The sequence below is a fragment of the Rhinolophus hipposideros genome (assembly GCF_964194185.1).
Source record: "Rhinolophus hipposideros genome assembly, chromosome: 7".
In the NCBI taxonomy this organism is placed as follows: Eukaryota; Metazoa; Chordata; class Mammalia; order Chiroptera; family Rhinolophidae; genus Rhinolophus; species Rhinolophus hipposideros.
The window spans coordinates 57,919,090-57,940,250 of NC_138053.1; the positions used below are offsets into that span (position 1 = coordinate 57,919,090).

A 21,161-nucleotide genomic window follows, 5' to 3' on the forward strand; every position below is an offset into this window, starting at 1 on the left:
TGGCTTCGTAAAAAGTGTTTGGGAGTCTTCCCTCCTTCTGGATTTTTTGGAAGAGCTTGAGGAGAATAGGTGATAATTCTTTTTCGAACATTTTGTAAAATTCACTTGTAAAGCCATCTGGTGCAGGGCTTTTGTTTGTTGGGAGATTGTTGATTACTGATTCAATTTACCTGGTGGTAATCAGTCTATTCAGGTTTTCTGTTTCTTCTTGAGTTAGCCTTGGAAGGTTGTACGCCTCTAGAAAATTGTCCATTTCTTCCAGATTGTCAAATTTGTTGGCATATAGTTGCTCGTAGTAATTTCTTAAAATTTTTTGTATTTCTGTGGTGTCTGTTGTCACTTCTCCTCTTTCATTTCTGATTTTATTAATTTGGGTCCTCTCTCTCTCTTTTTTTTTAATGAATCTGGCTAAAGGTTTGTCAATTTTGTTTATCTTCTCTAAGAACCAACTCTTGGATTCATTGATCTTTTGTATTGTTTTTCTGGTTTCTATTTCATTTATTTCCGCTCTGATCTTTATTATCTCCTTCCTTGTATTCACTTTGGGCTTATTTTGCTGTCCAGATCCCTTAAATGTGAAGATAAACGGTGGTTAGTGATGTTTCTTGTTTCTTTAGGTAGGCCTGCAATGCTGTGAATTTCCCTCTTAGGACTGCTTTCACAGCATCCCATAGATTTTGGGTCATTGTGTTTTCATTTTTGTTTGTCTCGAGATATCTTTTGATTTCTTCCTTGATCTCCTGCTTGACCCATTCATTATTTAGTAACATGTTATTCAGCCTCCATGAATTGGTGTGTCTTCCAGTTTTTTTTTCCTGTATTTCATTTCTAATTTCATAGGACTGTGGTCAGAGAAGACAATTGGTATGATTTCAATTTTCTTAAATTTATCAAGACTTGTTTTGTGGCCTAACATATGGTCTACTTGGAAAATGTTCCATGTGCGCTTGAGAAGAAAATGTATTCTGCAGCTTTGGGGTGAAATGCTCTGAAAATATCGATTAAATCCAAGTGGTCCAATGTGTCATTTAAGGCTGTTGTTTCCATATTGATTTTCTGTCTGGAATACCTGTCCCTTGTTGTCAGAGGTGTGTTGAAGTCCCCTACTATGATAGTGTTACTGTTGATATCTGTCTTTATGTCAGTCAATATCTGTTTTATATACTTAGGTGCTCCTATGTTGGGTGCATAGATGTTTACTACGGTTATGTACTCTTGTAGGATTGATCCCTTTGTTATTATATAGTGCCCATCTTTGTCTTTTAATGTGTTCTTCATTTTAAAGTCTATTTTGTCAGATATAAGTATTGCAACTCCAGCTTTTTTCTCATTTCCATTTGCATGAAATATCTTACTCCAACCCTTCACTTTCAGCCTGTGTGTGTCTTTTGATCTGTGGTAAGTCTCTTATATACAGCATATACAAGGGTCTTGCTTTCTTATCCACTCAGCCACCCTATGTCTCTTGATTGGAGCATTTAATCTGTTTACATTTAAAGTGATTATTGATAGGTACATAGTTATTGCCATTTTTAAATTTGTAGTTAGATTGTTTTCATCTTTCTTCGATTTACAGAAGTCCCTTTAGTATTTCTTGCAATGCTGGCTTGGTGGTAATAAATTCCCTTAGCTTATTCTTTTCTGGGAAGCTCTTTATCTCTCCATCACCTTTAAATGATAGCCTTCCTGGATAAAGCAATCTAGGTTGTAGGCCTTTGTTTTCCATCACTTTGAGTATCTCCTGCCACTCCCTCCTGGCATTCAATGTTTCTGTAGAAAAGTCATTTGATAGTCTTATGGGAGTTCCCTTGTATATAACACTCTGTCTTTCTCTTGCTGCTTTTAGGATTCTCTCTTTGTCTTTAACCTTTGTCATTTTAACTATAATGTGTCTTGGTGTGGGCCTGTTTGAGTTTATCCTGGTTGGAACTCTCTGCACTTCCTGGGCTTGTATGTTGGTTTCCTTCATCAGGTTAGGGAAGTTTTCAGACATTATTACTTCAAATATGTTCTCAATCCCTTGCTTACTCTTGTCACCTTCTGGTATTCCTATGATGCACATGTTGTTGCGCTTGATGTTATCCCAGAGGTCTCTTAACCCATCTTCATTGTTTTTTATTTTTTTTTCTTTCTGTTGTTCTGTTTGGGTGATCTCTGCTAACTTGTCTTCTAAGTCGCTGATTCGATCCTCTGCTTCATCTAACCTGCTGGTAATTCCTTCAATTGAGTTCTTTATTTCAGTCATTGTGTTCTTTAGTTCTAACTGGTTGTTCATTATGATTTCTACATCCTTCTTTATGTCATCTCTAAGCTCCTTAACCATTCTTATCATCAGTGTTCTGAACTCTGTCTCTGATAGGTTGGTTACCTCTGTTTCATTTGGTTCCATTTCTGGAGGTTTCTTCTGTTCTTTTATTTGGGAGATGTTTCTTTGTTTTCCCATTCTGGCTGACTCTCTGTGTTTGCTTCGATGTATTAGGTAGATCCCCTAGAGTTCTTAGTTCTTGCTGGGTTACCTTATGTAGTATGTGTCCTTTATATTTGACTTGCACTACTTCATTCTTCTCCTCTGTGTGTGCTCTAAAGGTGACTCTTGTGTTGTGTATATTGTCCTGTTAAAGAAGATCTTTAATTGCTTTTCTCTTGTGAGTAGGTGGGGTTAACTCCTACGCTGACTAGTTGTAAGACTTGGCTCTGCCCACCGCAGGGTGTTCTGCTGCATGAGGGTTGACCACTTAAATGTGGTTTGGCTTCTATGGGCTCTTGTGCCTGTAGAAAATTCTCTGTGGGTGTGTCACTTGTAGGTCAAACCGAGTAGTACTCTGGTTTGGTCTGGAGTTGGCCTCTGGATATGTTGAATCTTGTGCCTCTTAAGCTGGGCCCCGCTAATTTTGGAACAATAATACTGGCCAGTGATTTAGGAAATTCTTACAGGCAAACAATCAAATTTCCAGGAGGTATCCTTGACTTTCTTCTTCTTTCTTTCTCCTCTAATTTTGGAACAATAATTCTGTCCAGTGATTTAGGAAATTCTTATGGGCTAATAATCAAATTTCCCGGAGGTAACCTTCTCTTTCTTATCCTTTTTTTCTTGCTATAGTCTCACTGGAGGCTGGATTCACACGACGTGCGACCTGCTGTCCACTTTCTGCCAACCGACCGACTCTCCTCGACTCCCCTCTGCCTTTTAACTTTTAAGATTTAATTTCCTCATCGATAGAATAAGGATTAGACCAAACAACCTTTAGGATCTCCCACTTAAAAAAGCAAATAGTGTGCCTCTATGGAAGGACACAAAAGAAAATGCTCTAACAAGCTTTAGAACACCACCAACAAAACTCAAGTGTGAACTTCTGCCCTCAACTTATTGAAGTGCAACAATTTTGGTGAATTTCTTCTCCTTGGCCCAAGGTTAGTTTGACCCTCCATTCTAGCACTGTGTTGCTGGGTCACGTGTTCTAGACTTCATTGACCATCTGGCCGGAGTCTTTCTGTTTCCAGAAATTTCATCTCCAAAAAGTCAAAATCAATAATTCTCCAATAAAATGTGAATAATTCAACTTATTTTCCAGGCCATTTATGAGATGGCAGACAAGACTGTAATATGTAGAGAAAACTTTATTCTGGGGTTTAAAAAACAATATTTTTTCCAGAAATATTTAAAGGAAAAAGCAGTTGGAATGAAATAATAGAAATCTAACCCTCAGTGATTTAAAGTTAAGCTTAATAGCATGGAACATACATGGTGAGTTAGTTATTAAAAAAAACTCATGTTATCTTTCAAGTCAATAAAAGTGGTGTGAAGATTTTTTGGATTTGAAAACTTTTCAAATTAATTTTAACAACATGATTTAAAAAATAGGTGAAGGATTTGAACAGACACTTCACGAGATCTATGAATGTCCAATAAGCTCATAAAAAGATGTCTGACATCATTTAGTCATCACAAAAACACAAATTAAAACCACAATGTGATGCGACTACCTACCCATTAAAATGGCTAAAATTAAAATGACTGGCAATATCACAAGTTGGCAAAGATGCAGAGTAATTAAATCACACCTGTTGTTGGTGGGGGTGTAAAGTATGACAATTTGAAAACAGTTCGGCAGTTCCTTATAAAGTTCAACATACACTACTGATACACGTAACAACATGGATGAATCTTTAAAACATTATACAGAGTGAACAGAGCCAGGTACCAAATGTACTGTGTGATTCAATCAATGTAACATTCTTAAGCTAAATCTCACCCATAGTGACAAAAAGCAGATCTGTGATTGCCTGGGGCCAGGGAAACACGGTGGGGTGGGCGTGGAAACGGCTAGAAAGGGGCACAGGTAACACTGTATATCTTGATTGGTTGTAGACTTGCATGTAAATTTGCCAAATCACATATACACTTAAAAATGAGCACATTTTATTGTATGCAAATTATCTTTCAGTATATACAAATAAAATTCTCAATTTAACTGATCTCTGGATTGGACTAGATTTTTCCAAATGGCCTGCAGAGGGGCAGGCCCATTCTTAAGTAGGCTGATTCTCCACGGCCATTCAGGAGCCTCTCAGGTATAAACGCAATTCCTTCTTATGTACGTGTCACTCATGACTCACCTGTCAGAGCGCCTCCCAGGCTCCCCCGCCGTAGCTGTTGTCCATCCTCACTCAGCTGTCTTTTAAACTTCAGTGACTTCCCAGGACCAGAAGCCACATCTGGGTTGCTGCATTTCCGACACGGCATGGGCGGAGGGGACAATATGTGGTCAAGCTGCAGAGAGAAGGACGGGCATTACTCGCTGGGACACTTTCCACACAGAGTGAAAGACCAACCAGTCACACGTTCCTCCCTTTGCTTTCTCTAAATCCCTCTCTCCCAACTCTGTTTTTAATTTGGCTAGTTTAGAGAATTTATGTCTTCCATATGACAGGGAGTCAAGCTTGCTGCAAAATCTCAACAGCAGAGTTTTTCAAGCTGGAGGTCATAGCGCATAAGTGGGTCATGAAATCAAATTTAATAGATGGTGATCAGTATTCTCAATGCAATAGAATAGAAATTATCAGAGTTCGATGAAGGAAGGGGAAGTACCGTTTCATGAAGTTTTTGATTAAATTATACATGTATATGTGTGTGTCCTAAGTAACTATGTAAAAGGTACATCTTTCTGTGGGCCATGATCCCCCCAAAATAAAGAATATTGCTCTGTAAAGAATCAACAGATCACTCTTTAATTGTTCACAAAAGAAAGTTCACAAGCTTTTGGTGCTCACAGGTAGACATAGGGAAGGGACATTTCAAAGCGCCACAGCCCATAGTAGAAATTGATACATCCGTATACCACTTTATAGCTGTTAAAAGAAAACCTGTCACAAGAATCAAGGAAACCAAAGTCACTTCAAGAGACAACCTTCTACAAAAGAATCCCCTATGTCACAACACTTCAAGATCTGTCCTGCTTTTATGAGAAAACCTTTCATACTTGAGTAAGGCCATGTCTTCTAAAACGTTCACCTGCAAATAAGCATATATGCATATATATGTGTGTGTCTAGATAGTTATTAAGGACAAAAATATCCATGCACATAGACATATATCCAGATAGTTATTAAGATATAAAAAGTATGAAAGATATTCATGGAAATTTGAATTGTCACAGAAAAGGGCCAATTTTGTAGAAATTTAAAAATAGAAAGGAATTGGGTAACACTGCTCAATGACAGGCATGTTCAGGGATGCTTCACTGAGACGTTTTATTTTGTTTTCATGGTAAAGAGAAGGTCATCTGGTTATACTCTCTGGATTTTTTAAAAATTAATACTATCTTGGATATAGGAGGAAGAAATTCAGGGATGAAGTCGTCCCTTTGTCTATCTATGCACCACAGCATATTCAAAACCATGGCACAAAAAGAAATTTGACCCTGCCTGTGAGTAACTCCTCCCAAGCTAGTTAAGAGATGGAACAGACCTCATTGGCTCAGCTGTTACAAGATGTCAACGCTCCCTCAAGCTCAGCTGTATTCATCACTAACATGGAACAGCTGGATTTCAAGCTCTTGTCAATAAGTACCATCTCAAGTTCATTGCCAGTCAGCACTTTACTGTATTTCATTGCCACTTAGTATTTTACTGAGAGTCTTCAAAAAGCTAGCAGTGTACCTGCTCCAGGATCAAGCCAGATCAGCAAAGCAGAGGGATTCTAGATTGTACTTTTGGAAGGTAATTGTTCAGGCTGCTGTATGTTACGTGACTGTCCTTCTCAAGATGGCCTCCAAGGAGGAATTTCTGTCTAGTCTTAAGATACTTTACCCTTAGACCTTGTGGACAATGAATTTTAACAAGGGAATCTGCATGGTGCCTGAGTCCGTCAGTGGTCCAAATGTAGTCAGATCGTTACACAATGTGGAGGTTCTTTTTGCCTCCTTCTAGCCTCCATTTTATGTCCTGACCCCATTTTTTTTCCTTTTATTCTGCCAATATTTTTTAAACTTTTTTCAGAAGAAAATTTGCAACAACAGACATGTTGTAAGACTAGTACAATGAACACCTATATTTCCTTTACCATGGTGAATTTTTAACCTTTTGCCATATTGCTTTCGCTCTCTCTCCTTTTCTTTTTCTGTCCTGCTCGAAACCCATAGGGTTAGTTGCGAACATTATCTTCACCCCTAAAGGCTTCAGCATGCCTCTTCTAAGAACAAGGATGTTCTCTTAAGTTGTCCTACCATATACTCTATTTATTCTTTTGACGTTTCTCAAATCTTTAATTATCAAGGTGAAGTATAAATACTATGAAAAATATAAAGCAAAGATTATATCATGTAGACAATATTAAAAATTTGCTTTTACATTAAAAAGAAAACTTGCAGCCACAAGGTGGCAATGTGCTATAGAGATTCACCCAAATGTTCCGTAATAGCTATTAGTCTTGTAAATGCACCAAGAACCCCTCAGAGCAATCAAGCGAGCTAAGGTCCATTCTACTTAGTTATTTTCTCTTAATTACTAGTAGCAGCTGCATAAAATGCAAGTATTTATTGTTTAAGGTTCATCGACTTCTGCTACTTATTTTTCACCTGAAGTTAAAAATTTCAGCTTGCAGAATTACAATTAATTAATCTAGGAAAGATTGTTATATCACAAATTAACAGAGGGTAGAAAAACAAGCAGACGAGAAAAGATAATTCCTAATTAGAAATTATGTGCTTTCCTTCATATTTCCGATAAAGCCATACAAAATATGAAACAAATATAGAAGAAAGAGGAGATCAAAGAGAAAGTGTAGGAAAATAAAAAAGAAATCTGTTTTCTCACATATATAGTATATATAGCCACAAGTTATTAATAAGCCAGAGTTTTAAATCAGAATAAAAATCCCAAGAGTGAAGCACTTATTTTAAATCTGGGAAAACTGAGGCAGTGAACTGTGCAGACTGCCAATGTTCCAAAAACAATATAAGTAGAAAAAGCTATAAGCATAGTGCAATGTGCCAGGACCCCATTTCTTTCTTCACATTGAATCACACTCCCAACAGGGCTCTCTCTAAATAGATCATTTTTCCAAATTTGCTGTGTTGTCAGTGGCTCTACTTTTCTTTCTACAATTAGTCTAAGCTTCTCAAAATGGTCCACTGCAGCCCTGCAATTTATTTTTCATTTTTTGTCCTGATTCAAACACTCATGATCCCTTTAAAAACATTTCATCACACCCTAGAGCTTATGGTAGACATCAAGCATATCATTTTGGACACCGCCCTTTAAATTATTTCAGTTTAATCTTTTCCAACTTTTCTAAATTCCCAAAGTCTTCATACTACAAAGAGCTCAACTAAAGACAGAGGTTGTTTTTAAACTTTCAGATGTTCAAGGGCATCTAAGCCTGAGATTGACATTCTTGATTCAAACACTTCTAATTTCTCTACTAAGCTAACAGTGGACTCTGACTCCCTGTCACATAATTACCTAGCATGCTGATAGAAGCAAAGTATCCTGATTGAAACAGATTCACCAGAAATACGTGCTTACTTCTTTCATCAATAGCAAATATTGATTTGTGGTGGGCTAGATTTGCTCAAAACTTCCTATGTTAGTTTCTTGAGCCACAAAACTGTTTGAAGAGGCATATTATTAAATTTACAAGAAGTCAAAAAGTCACCTACCAATACCACTTACCTGGGAATGATATACAACTGCTCTTGCTAGCAGTTTATCATGGGAATCATATGGGCAGCATAGACAACAATAGCTACTAAAAATCTGATGTAGATTTGGGGGAAAGTTTCCAAAATTATCAATCCTATAGAAATGCCAATCACCAGAATTCTACATCTATATTCTTTGAATTTATCATCTCCACCCATTGTTTTCTGTTTTATAAGTTATCAGGCCGAGAAAAACAGAAGAATCCTCCATGATTACACTGTGGCTTCTGCCATCAGTGAAGATAAATTAAAAGTAAAGGCAAATCATTCACAAAACTCTGTTTTGTGTCTTTGTTTAGTGTCTCTACCATCTTACTTTGTTTAGTGTCTCTACCATCACCAGTACCGCCACTATGTCCAGACAAGGACCATAGGTTTCTTCTTCTATGGCTATATCCATCTCTTTCTAAAAATGCATATTACAACTCTCGATGAATATTGAATTGCAGCCTTCTTAACTAACAATTTTCTCCAACCTCATCCCCAGACACATTCATGCACAAGAACATGAGTTCTCTAATTTACAGTTTCTAAATATTAACAATGATCATATGAACATAAGAGATTTTTCCAATTTCAGTTCATGGCAACCCCATTTTTCAGGATACTCACATCACAAACTGTACAGTTATTCTAAACTTCTTACTCTCTATCCAATCAGAAGATCCTCTAACTCATAGTCAAAATATAGCCAGAATCCAATCATTTTACCATTTTGACTGCTATCATCCTGTCCCTGCTCTCCAGGTCTCTCTTGCAATAGTCTCCCAAAAGATCTCTATACCTCCATCCTAGTCCAGCACAGTAGCCAGTGACCCTTCTGAAACCCATGGCAGATGCTCTAAATCCTCTCTGGGAGTCTTTCATGGCTTCTCCTTTATCCAGAACAAAATCCCAAGTCTTAACATTGCCCTACAAGGTCCTACCACCTCTACCCCCACCTCTCTGATCCCTGCTCTGACGACTCCACTCAGTCCGCCTTGGTCTGCTGCCGGACCTCAGATGGCCCAGGCATCTTCCCACCCAACAACTTTATACTGATCATTTCCTCTGCCGGGTACACACTGCAGATACCAGTTGCTGTGCTCCCTCCAGTCTCTAAGTCTCTATTCCAACGTTATTCTTTCAAGGGGGCCTTCCCTAATTGCCTCATATAGAACAGCATATCTACCATTTTATTTCCTTATTCTATTTTTCCTCATAGCATCTTTCACGACATATGTTATATCTTTTATATTTGTTTATTATTCTCCTCCCACTAGAAAGTAAGTTACATAAGATTATGTACTAATCTATTATATCCATGGCTCTATTTTGTCTACTGTTCCACATAAAAGCCACCATGTAAATATATGTTGAGAGAACAAATGAATTGCAAATTTCTGATGTTTAGTTAAAAACATAACAAAAATAACGTCAAAAACATAACATAAATAAAGAACGCATGCCATAAAAGGTTTTTATTATTAGGAAAATCAGAATAAAATTGTATTAAATGTTACTCAAGGTGAAAATGCTAATGTGAAATTACAGCATTTTGACAAAATTGAACACTTCATGTATTAAAAAAAAAAAAGAAAGACCCTTGGGCTATAACAAATGACATTTTTTTCAAAGAATCTTTTTCACATACAAACTGCTATGCTAATTTTTTAACACTGCTACCACTGAAGGTGATTCCTAAATAATGAATTATTCGACCTTTTAACTATGTCCTAACTAGCATCATGTCAATTGTGTCCATCAATCCAAGACTTTTCCTACCCCCATTCCTCCTTTGTGTAATTCCTCACTCATTTCCAAGACATGGCACATGCATTTTAAAGAGCCATCCAAGAAGGCATGTGCCCTGAGGCCAAAGTTCATTAGTTCAAAAGGATCACCAATGTCATCTGCATACACAGTGGGGCTCACCAGGAAAGCCTTTTTTTTGTTTAAAAGAAAAAAGAGAGAGAGAGAAAGAAAGAGACTGACTAGGAACACAGGGTTATGAAGACACTGTTTAGTTATTCTGTTTCTTGATATTAAATATTCTAAGAAACCACAGATATGAAAATATAGGAATAATTATAAAACCACATAGACTATGCTTGTAATCTTCATGAGCTGCTCTATCACCTCCATCCAAAAGGGAGGCAGAAGGCAACCTGAAATGACCTTATTTCAAAATTGGATTTTACTTACTTTTAAACCAAAGCCACAAACGATATTTTAAAATTGGACAGAACACAGTTCTATAGCGAAGACAAGACAGTCATTACTGGATTCCTATTAACTCCACAGTGGTTAGGAACCCCGACACTTCCTGTCCTAATTAAGACATTTTACTATTTCTATGCCTGTTTCCTCATCCACAAAATGTGAGCAATAACACTGCCTATCTCCTGAGGTTCTCGGAAGATTAAAAGAATTCATATATGAAAAGCACTTAACAACCGTATGTAGAACACAGTAAATGCACATGTGGTGTTACTAACATTCCCATAGAGGAAGTCACCTCATTCACACACGTCTCTGCATGTATACTTCGTCATAAGTGGTTTTCAAGGAAATTAAACTGATTACAATTTTACTGAGTTTTTGGACTTTTTTTGTTTTTTGTGTGTTTTTTTTTTTCCTTTATGGCTCAAATGAGAACATAGTTTGAACTGCTTTAAAATTATTTCTGGCTGTAATTCTCATGCTGTGCTCAAGAACGTGAACTCCTGGGGCTTGATCACCCACTGCTATGAGGTTTTCAGTGGGCATGAGGCAGAGCAGTAGAGCAGTGAGGAGTATAGCCTACATTTGAATTGTCGGGGAAAGAATCCCAGCACCATGCCTTGAGCCAGCCCCTTAACTCTTCTGTGAAGTACAAACCTTGGGGGTGGTGAGGATGCAGAGGGATGATGGACGAAAAGGGCTCCACACAGTGCTTGCCATGTAAAGGCACTCAATCACTAATAAAGCTGGTGATAACTGTCACCAGAGTTAAACTCGTTCCCCCCTCCCTTAGCCTTAACTAATGTTTAATAAACTCGCTGCTGCCTGGAGAATATGCAACCACCCCATCCCAGCATCCTAAAACCTAACTATTGATTGAGTCAGACACTGAGAGAGCTACGATCCTGAACCGCATCGTTCTGAGGCCCATTTAATTGATTTTACGGACATTCATGTTAGATTATGCCACCCAGAATGCATGCTTCCTTTTAATAATAATATAAGAAATAGCCCTATGAATCATGCCACTCTGTTCTATAAACATGTAAGGAAGGACCTATAAACACTATTCTCCTTATAGTCTTATGTCTTTATAAAAAATATTTATTAAGCAACTTGTGTGCCAGGTATTCCTCTGGGCACAGCCCTGGACAAAATAGACAAATATCCCTGTTTACCAGGAGCTTCATTCTCGCTGGGGAGATAGAAACCTGGAGAAAATGCTGTCACTGCTTCACGTTAGAAACAGTTGTGCTTCTGCTAAGTTAAGGTATGATTTAGCCTGAAAACACCATCAACCCCATAATTAATCCTGGCTATCTAATTCAGCCACAAGAACCCAGAGGGCAAAGCTTGCAGTCTGTCACGACCAAGTGGGGCATGTCCAGTTGCCATCAAGACTTCATGGATCTGGGTGCTACACTGATCTCATTCTGGTTTCACCTTGCCCTCTGCTATAAACTGCATGTTTGTGTTTCCCCCAAATTCATATTTCGAAACCTTAACCCTCACAGTGATGGTATTTGGAGGTGGGGTCTTTAGGAGGTGACTAGATCATGAATGGGATTAGTGTCCGTATAAAAGAGACCACAGAGAACTGCCTTGCACCTTCCACCCTCCACCACGCGAGGACACGGTTAAAATGTGATTGTCCTTGAACCAGGAAGTGAGCCCTCACCAGATACTGAATTTTCCACAGCCCTGATCTTGGACTTTCAGCCTCCAGAACTGTGAGAAATAAATTTGTTGTTTATAAGCCCCCTAGTTTGAGGTAGTCTGTTATAGTAGTTCGTCCTAAGACACTTTATACCAGTGGTTCTCAGCTTGTGGTAATTTTGCCACCCAGAGGACATTTGGCAATGTCAAAACCATTTTCGGTTGTCACAGCTTAGCTGGAATGCCACCGGTATCTACTGGCTGGCAACCACAGATGCTATAAAGAATCTGCAGTGCAAAGGACAGCCCCCAACAACAAAGAGTTATGTGGCGCAAAATGTCATCGACGCCACTGCTCTATACTTACTTTCCTTTTGTCTATCTTCACCTGTTTTTAAGTTATTCATCTTGCTGAGTTATCTGTTATTGTAGATTATCCTAAAACCTTTTGAGAACAAGGGGGACAGAGGAAGAGCATAGATAGAATCTTAGCAAAACATGTTCGTGTCAACAAGATTTGTTCAGCAAATAACTTCCTGAGCCACATTAATTTACCGAGCCTATTTAGCTGTTTATTACAATTCACTTTCTCAATGTACGTCCATGTTTTGAAAAATAACACATCAATAGAATGTATTTAAACTAGAAGATGTACTCGATACCAATGTAATTTTCTATCTTCAGTTCCGTAATTAATTCTTTGAATTATAAATTTCAATTAGCAATATAAAAAGTGTTTCAGAAACACCTCAATATACATCAAGCTACAATGGCATTCACTTAAACAGAGCTGCATCACTAGTTTCATTTCTGAAGAGAATTGATTTTCTTTCTTCCCTTCCAAGAGAAATATGTAAATCAGCACTTTGATAACACTATCTCACTTTTGTCTGTCAACCCAACTTCAAGAAAGTCAATTCTGTTGCTTATGAACATCTCTCCACACACACACACACACACACACACACACACACGTCCACCACTAGCAACATGACCACATCCCAAGGACAGAGCATGGCACAGCAGGCATTTAGTTGTTACTGTCATGTTTACATTAAGCAATAAGTCTACAGGTATAAGCAAAGTTCGATAAGCGTACAGGTATAAAAAAGAAATAGAGCTTTTTTATATTACATGCTACAGTTTTGAAAACATTGTACTGCAGGTTTTAAAAACATAGCACTTCTCAAAGTTTAGTTGAAGAGCAACGACACTGGGGAAAGCTCAGAGCATACGTGGATTTGACTTTGCATATGTTTCACCCGTTTTCCTGTCACTTTAATATTCTACATGTTTCCCTGACCTTTATTTAGGCAGCTAATTTATGCCTGGAGCTGTTTACTTATCTGCAGTCATTATTCCCCTGGTACCATCCTGTCCCCATCAGACATAAGTAAAGATTCTGACCATGGTTAACAAAGCAGGAAGAGAATACTATACCCCTCAGCAGTCATTTTCCTTCCATGTAAAAAGTCAGAGGGGAAAATATGTCCACTTCCCCCTCTGGCAGAGACAGTAGAACCCTGGGTAGGTAGTATGCTTATTCCCATTTTACCAGCGAGGAAACAGATTCAGAAAGATTAACTCCTCCAAAGTTATCAGCTCCACAGGAGGTACAAAAGGAATCAAGCCCAAGATTCCTAACTCCAAAGCCCATGTGCCTTCCAGTGTTCCAAACTGTCTCCTAGAGAGGGATTCCTGGTGGCAAAGCACATGCAGCCCCAGAAAGTTAATCCTAATTTTGTCTTCCATGATTTCTGGTTGTAATTCTCATGCCACTCGTGCTCAAGGGCATGAAGTGGGGCTTTATCACCCATTGCTCTTCCAACCCTGGTCTAGGAAGTCTCTCCAGACAAGACTGGGTCTTAGACCTTGGTGTCAACCAATCTGAATGGTCTAGTTCAACCCTAACTGACAGCATACACAGAGGTTTCTGGGGCTTGTATAGCTGCATCCTCAAGTTGGAATTATACCACAAAATATTAGCAGTGGAAAGAACCTAAAAACCAATTGGCTGCTTTTTGGAAGAATGAGTCCAGACAAGGCACATCTACTGTCCACACTTACAAAGGTAGGTGGTATATCATTGCAGATCAGGACCCAAATTCTCAGACCTACAATCTCCTGCCCATCACGTCTTGCTCCCTTACTCACTGTACTTCCTGCAACCTCACTGGTATCCATCACTGTATTGTCATCAACTTGTGTGATTTTTCTTTGGGCTTTTATTCACACATGGTCTTTCAACTCCAGAGTTCTTTAAAAAGAAAAATATTTAGCCAGATGTCTAGTGGACTAGACATTGTGCTAAGGCTGCAGATAGAGAGCGGAAAGAATACAGTCATCTTCCTCAGGACACTTCTACCTGAGAGCAGGAGACAGACACAAAAACACAACCATAACACAACATGGCAAATGCGGGGACAGAGTCAGTTATGGGGACGACAGTGGCTTTGAGCAGAGTTGTGGTCCAGCACCTAGCTAATTTCTTTTCCTTGCTATGTTGGCTGAGCAATGCTGGTGTGAATGCCTAAAAGGTAGGAGGAGTAAACTTGCACTTACTCACATACATTATGGTCTTCTCAGGTACCCAGAAGCCAGTCCAGGAACGGAAACAGAGTGGTGTGCAAACAGTTTCTAATTTGCCCTCTGGCTTGGGGCTTTTCAAATGCATCCACCATGTTGTAAGGTGTAAGAGAGACAGAGCACTGTTTCCCCCACCATTGGTACCACCCAAAAGGACTGGGGCCTTTATAATCTTAACCATCTATCTTTAGGTACCAACTCTCTCACCATGAGCAATGCATCACATCCCATTTCCTGAGGGGAACAGAGAGCAGTGGAGAGGAGGAAGGGCACGGTTTGAGGTAGGCCCACAGCTGGGATCACATTCAGCTCCTTATCAGTCATATAAAGAGGACAAATTATAATTTTATCTATAAAAACGGATAGTTATATTTTCCTCATAGAATTCTTGTGGATAATGTTAACAGATCAATAGAAAGCTCCTAGCAAGAGGAGGCACTCAAATGTTTATTCCCTTTTCCTTCCCTATTCTTTCTTAGCCAAATTCATTTTATCAGAACCATAATAGAAAATAATCAAGGACTGGCACTTCTGTTCAATAACATCCACGGAATGTAAAACTAAACTTTATACAAGTTTCTGGGAAAAACTTCAAAATATGCTTTGCTTCGAATATAATGTTTAAGCTCTTTAACTGGACAAACATATAAATTAATATTCATTTCATGATTTTCCATTAAGAGAAAAAACAGGCTGTTTGAGCAAGTCTCCTGTGCATAGCAGAAGCAAACTGAACTCTGACCCAAGAGGCAAAATACACATTCTTAAGGAAAGCATTCCTAAGAATCCTGGGTCACGAGTTCTCAGTAGCTTCCGGGCCTCACCTGGTGAAAATGGAAATAATTTAGGAGAACAGGAAAAACAGTCAGTAAGAAAATGTCAAATAGTAACAGAACTAAAAGTAGAGCCCTGGGGGTGGGGGTGTTGCAGGGCCATGCAAACTGGTTTTATCAGCCTGACTTCTTCTTAAAGAGGGAAAAAAATAATCAGACAATAGGAAGGGAATGGAGAAGAAAGAGAATGACAGGACAGAGGGAGAAGAAGAGGAAGAGGAAGAGAGAATGAGGTGAAAGTGATGAACGAGAGCTGTTCGAGGAAGTTCTCGGCCTGCCTGGCTCATGTCTCCAGGTCACCTCACCCTTCCTCTCTGGGTTTCTTCCCACCATAGAGCCTAAGACCAATCGTCTTCTTTCTTAGCAAAAATAACAAACAATTATAATAAATAATGAATATATTATTAAATATAAATAAATATATTTCATAATCATGAAACAATAAATTCCAAGACCTTAAGTCAGGAGCTCCCTGGCTCAGCACCAAATCCATCTTACTCCTAGATTTCTACCTGACCAGGTTCCTGCCCTGATGTCTACCCTGTCTCCCCAACCTGCACCCCAAGAGTTTGAGGTCTGGGGGATGCCTTGTGTCCAGAGTCTTGCACTGACTGACTGCTGCCTCGGAAATGTAGCTACTGGGGACCACATCCTGACATGGTGCTGGGCCTCGGTGCTACCTGCCTGCCCAGTGACCTGCCACAAATCTTCCCTGCCTCTGCTGGGAGCTGCACTCTGGGTTTAAGCAGTGGTGTGAATAGCTCAGCTCTCCTTTGTCCAGATCACATCATCCCACAGCTGAATCCCAAGGCATTGTCCACCACCAGGGTCCCAGTCCCCAACAGTCAGGCCAAGTCTAACCTGCCAGCCTCCCTGCGAAGCAGAAACATGGGAAGGAGAAAATGACACCGAAAGACATAAAAGAGGAAGAAGGAAGAGGGTGGGAAATGCAGTGAGTGAGACAGAAGAAAATGGAGAAAGCAGAGCAATTAATAGCTTGGGACATTCTGCAGGAAATGAATCCATCATAACTTTTGTTCATATTCGACATTCCTTTGGGGATGAGCACGTGAGTAACTTGATCACTCTAATCACTGAATCCACTCTCATCTAAAAGTCTGATTGGCTGACCAACCACTGCCGGAACGTCCTCACATGTTTTTATCTATTCCTCAAGAAAACGTGTCATTCCAAAGAGAAGCCCTCTGCTCTGATGCCCCTGCTTGGCAGGAAGAAAACTCTTCTCCAGGTCACAGGAGCGAAAGACAAATAAGATGTTCCCAGATGTCTGAAATAGACTCGGGCAGATGAACCCAGAGAGCAACTTTACAGTCAGCATCTGACCCAGCTCCAGCTCTCACGCCCCAGGTCTTTATTTTCTCATTTTTTCCCGAGACTCACTGGTAGGAGGGCTGTGCGTTGACTACATGGGGATCTACAAGCTCAAACTAAGAGACACACTCAGTGAGGAAAAGTTTAAAGTTTGAACTTGAAATCTGCTGGAAAACAGAGCACTCGACAAAGCGGACACAGAGACAGCCTTCCTTTCAATAAACCTACAGCTCTCGTGTATAAAAGCCTGAACTTACAGGTAGATAAATTAGATTTCTTCTCCATATGTGGGGATTTTAAACAATGAATTCGTTTGCCACGTAAGTGTCTATTTAAAGATTAACAAAAAGCGGTTCACACCATATGAAAGCAGAGCTTTTGTTGATGAGCCAGGCCCACTGTGCTGGTCTGGCTGGCGAAGCACAGGAACACACGATCCTGCGATCAATTGTATCATCGTGGCGACCAAAAGCCAGGTTGCCTCTCCACCAGGGCAATGGATTTGTTTTGTCCTCCAATTCCACATATTCCTCTAATGGCTATCATCACCTCTGTTGCTAAGAGGCCCCATTCTCACCAAGCTCAAACCACCACAGCCACTAAAGGTTCATTCCTGACCTTTACTGTTCATTGATATTCCAAGGATCAGAAAACTACAACCCGCATGTGAAATAAAAATGTATTGGACCACAGCCACGCTCATTCGTTTAATACTCTCCACACTCTGCCTACAGCAGTCGAGCTGAGCAGTTCTCACAGAGACCGTATGGCCCGCAAAGCCTACAACATTTACGATCTGGCCCTTGACTGAACAAGTTTGCCAGTGCCTGATGTCTTCAATAAATTCACTGATCATCTACTATGTGCCAAACACTCTGGAGAAAAAAATTGTCAAAGCAAAATTACTCTCTTCAGGTGGTAGTAAAAGCTGTGAAAAAAAAGCAATCGGATTCGAGACAGAAAAAGAGGGCCACTCTATGATACGGGTGATGAGAGGTCATCTTTCTGAAAGGAAGCCATTTGAACAGGGAACTAAAGGGAAGGAGAGAGGGAGAGAGAACTGTGCAGGGGAAGGGGAAGAGGCTTCCAGGCCCAGGGAATGGCAAGTGCAGGGCCCTGATGTGAGAATAAGTTCAGCATGTTTGAAGAAAAGCAAATAAGGTAGGTGGTCAAAGTCCCCTTTCCCCACGGTCTCAATCCACCAGGCCCACCCCCAGCTAGGCACAGCACCTGCTATGGGCGGGCACCATCCTAAGTGCTTTAGGCACATTGTCTCATTTAATGTTTAAAACAACCCTCCAATATGGTATTGTTTTCATCCCCATTTTATAGACAAGAAACTGAGGCTTAGGGAGTTTAAGTGGCTTGCCCAAGGTATTAGAGCTAGTGAGAAATACAGACTGAGCCCATGGTTAGCTGTCAGACCTAGGCTCTTCCTATACTGTTTCCTATTCCATCTTCGTTCAGGCAGCACCAGCACTGTCACCCAGCAACAGACCAAAAGCTTTATGTTACCGTTGTATCTGGTCCAAGGTGGAAGAGGTTTCACCTGGCCTGCTTCCTTTTACACTCTCCATGTTTAGACCATGTTCTCACTGAACTACCCTACTTCCTCCACTCCTAAAACCAATAAACCTCTTAAGATGACCTCCAAAACAAATCACCGAGCTATGGAAGACTCACTGATGCAGGGAAACAGCTTGCAAAAAGAGAAAGGAGAAAGGCAACTAATATTTACTAAAGGCCTTCTGAGTGCCTGCTGCTGATGTAAACACCCGGCGTTCTCTATTTCTGGGAGATGATGCTTTGTGAGAGTATGGAAGGAGGAAAACACGACATCTTCCATGTGGATTTCTGCATCACACAATGCAGGAACTGTTTGAGGAGTCTCCATGGCAGACATGACATAAATTTAAGAGACAGCACACACTATTACCCTGTGTTCCTCAAGATCAATCTTCAGCCAACATCCTGAGACAAGGCATACAGCAACTTCCAGTTCTTTCCCACCTCAGACCATGTTCTCTGGCGCCCTCACTCTGTCTCATCTCAGTCTCTTCCAAGAGTTTACATCAGTCTTTCACGCTTCACTCACAAACATTAAGACGGTGTCCTGAGCACAACTGTTTAGTTCTAAAGTAACATCTACCTGTATACACAGTTCTTCCCAGAGGCCGAGGTGCCCTCAGGCAAGTAGGATTCTTGGTGGCCTACCACCATAATTTCCCAAGCATTCCCAAGACAGGTATGTGGAGTAATCCCCCTGGCGTGGCCCTTAAAATATAATAATACTAAGAAACCCTAAGAATCATTTATGACAAATTTCCAAAGCAACATGTTCTAGAGAGCAAGAAGCACACCCCAATAAACGCCAGTTACAAAAAACAGAATGGAAAAATGGTAAGAGTGATGGAAAATAATTTTCTCTGCTCAGTGGGATGGGAAAAAATACAATAATGCTTTGCTGATTCTTCTATTTTAGCATTTGCACAGGCAAACGTAACCCCATTCTTGGTTAATATGTTTGCTGCCTCCTGTGAATCCTAATTTCTTATTTGTGGTTCCCAAAATTTAGCAAAAGGCCTGACATAGTGGACACTTAGTTTATGTGTCACATGAACAAATGTCTACTTATATTTGAGGGTATTATTAGATGACAAGAGTTAAGAGATGCACTGTTGAGAGGAAATGAAAAGAAGACTGAAATAAGGTTAAAATGGCTCCATATGTGTAAAATGAGAAAAGGATTAGGATTAGCTATGCAAAAAAAATTCCTGGTGCTGGGTTAGGAAGGGGCCCAGTCAGTCTTTACACCCTATTGCTCTTCCTTTCTGATTGAGGTGAATCCGTTTCACCCATCTCCTCTTTTTTCGTCATAAGAATTTCTGCCATAAGGGATACAGAGGTCAAGGAAAATAAGCAAGAATGACCTCTGTTCCAACAACTGGAGAAAGATGTGGCTCAACGGGTGGTGTCCTCTGTCTGGGGAGAGAGGTGGTAATAGCAGGACTACTTGGAAATGTAAAATAATTTTACATATTATGTTACATAAACAACATTTCACTAAAAATGGGGAAACTGTATGTCATTTCCTCATTTCCCAAGTAAATAAGAATATAGGGAAAAGCGGGAAAGTCAACTCTGAGAATCGTTTTTTGAAAACTTAGAAAAGTCTTTACATACATCACACCAAAGTTGTTAAATACAAACATTTTGTACTTAATAATAAAGCATACTTCACACTGCAGCTAATTAACATGAAGAAAAAAAAATGAGATCTATAGGAAAATGACAATGAAGGTATCAGTAATTCAAGACTTCGATAACTGCTCTAAGAGTGGGCAGCAATCTACCTAAAACCTTTTAAGGATTCTTACATATCAGAATCTTATGTAGTTACAGTATCTCATGACCAGAATTTAATCATCAACAATAGTATATAATCAAATTAGAAATAAGAAGTCAAAGAAGTTAGATGAAAGGAATATGTAAGTAGCCTAAGAGTATGAGGTGTTCACGGTGCAAAAGGGCTGACAGTAGCTAAATATTCACCACAATTAAAAGCAAGAAGGCAGATCTGAATCACAGCATCTTCACACTGAAGGAGCACATCATGACCATCTCCTCTGGACTCTAAAAAATACTTTTGAAAATACAGAGACACCCCCCCACACACACATACAACCCACACATACACTCTTTACCCTCTTGCTTTATTCATCTCCACAGCACCTATCATCTCACACACTGTGTATTTTACTTGTTTGCTTATTGCTTTCCTCCTCTGTTAGAATATAAACTTCAGGAAGAAAGAGATTAGGGACTGCTTGTTCCCCAGTGAATGCCCAGAGGCTAGGAGAGTGTCTGCATGTAGATATGGTAGCCAGAGACTCTTTTGGGCTCTCCACCTTTTGGGGGCTGGTATTGTACTTTCTGCCCCCTTGTGGTTGGTTCAAGCCAGGCGACAAGGTCTGGCCAGCAGGTGTGAGGAAAAGTGATGTGTGTCATGTCCAGACTAAAGCACTTAACTACAGGTGTCAGACCCTCCAGAGCCCTTTTACCTAACACTGCTCAGTGGCTACTCTGTTAGCCTATCTCAGAGTAGGGACAACACCCCCAGCCAACTCCCAATGGATACAAAGTATGAGCAAGAAATAAGCCTTTGTGCTTCAAGCCACTGAAAGGTGAGTGTTATCACCGCTCCTAACTGATAGGATAGGTGCTCAGTAAAAATGTGTGGTTGAATGTGTCAGCACCCTTCATAGAGCTCACACAGCATAGTGAGTTCTAAGGGGACCTGACTTATCTACTCACAATGCAGCCCATTCTACTTTGGAACAACTCACAGGTT

The 21,161-nt window shown here is 39.9% G+C and overlaps 1 protein-coding gene across 7 annotated transcripts in view; it reads right to left on the minus strand.

The window, feature by feature from the left end:
- Positions 1-21,161, minus strand: part of MAST4 (microtubule associated serine/threonine kinase family member 4) — a gene marked incomplete at its 5' end in the record, with an annotated part of 545,031 nt that overhangs the window by 391,418 nt on the left and 132,452 nt on the right. For all 7 annotated transcript variants that reach the window (XM_081053918.1, XM_081053916.1, XM_081053917.1 and 4 more), the window contains one exon: positions 4,618-4,771. In XM_081053918.1, coding sequence (XP_080910044.1) covers positions 4,618-4,771 — 154 coding nt within the window. The remainder of the gene's footprint in view (positions 1-4,617; positions 4,772-21,161) is intronic.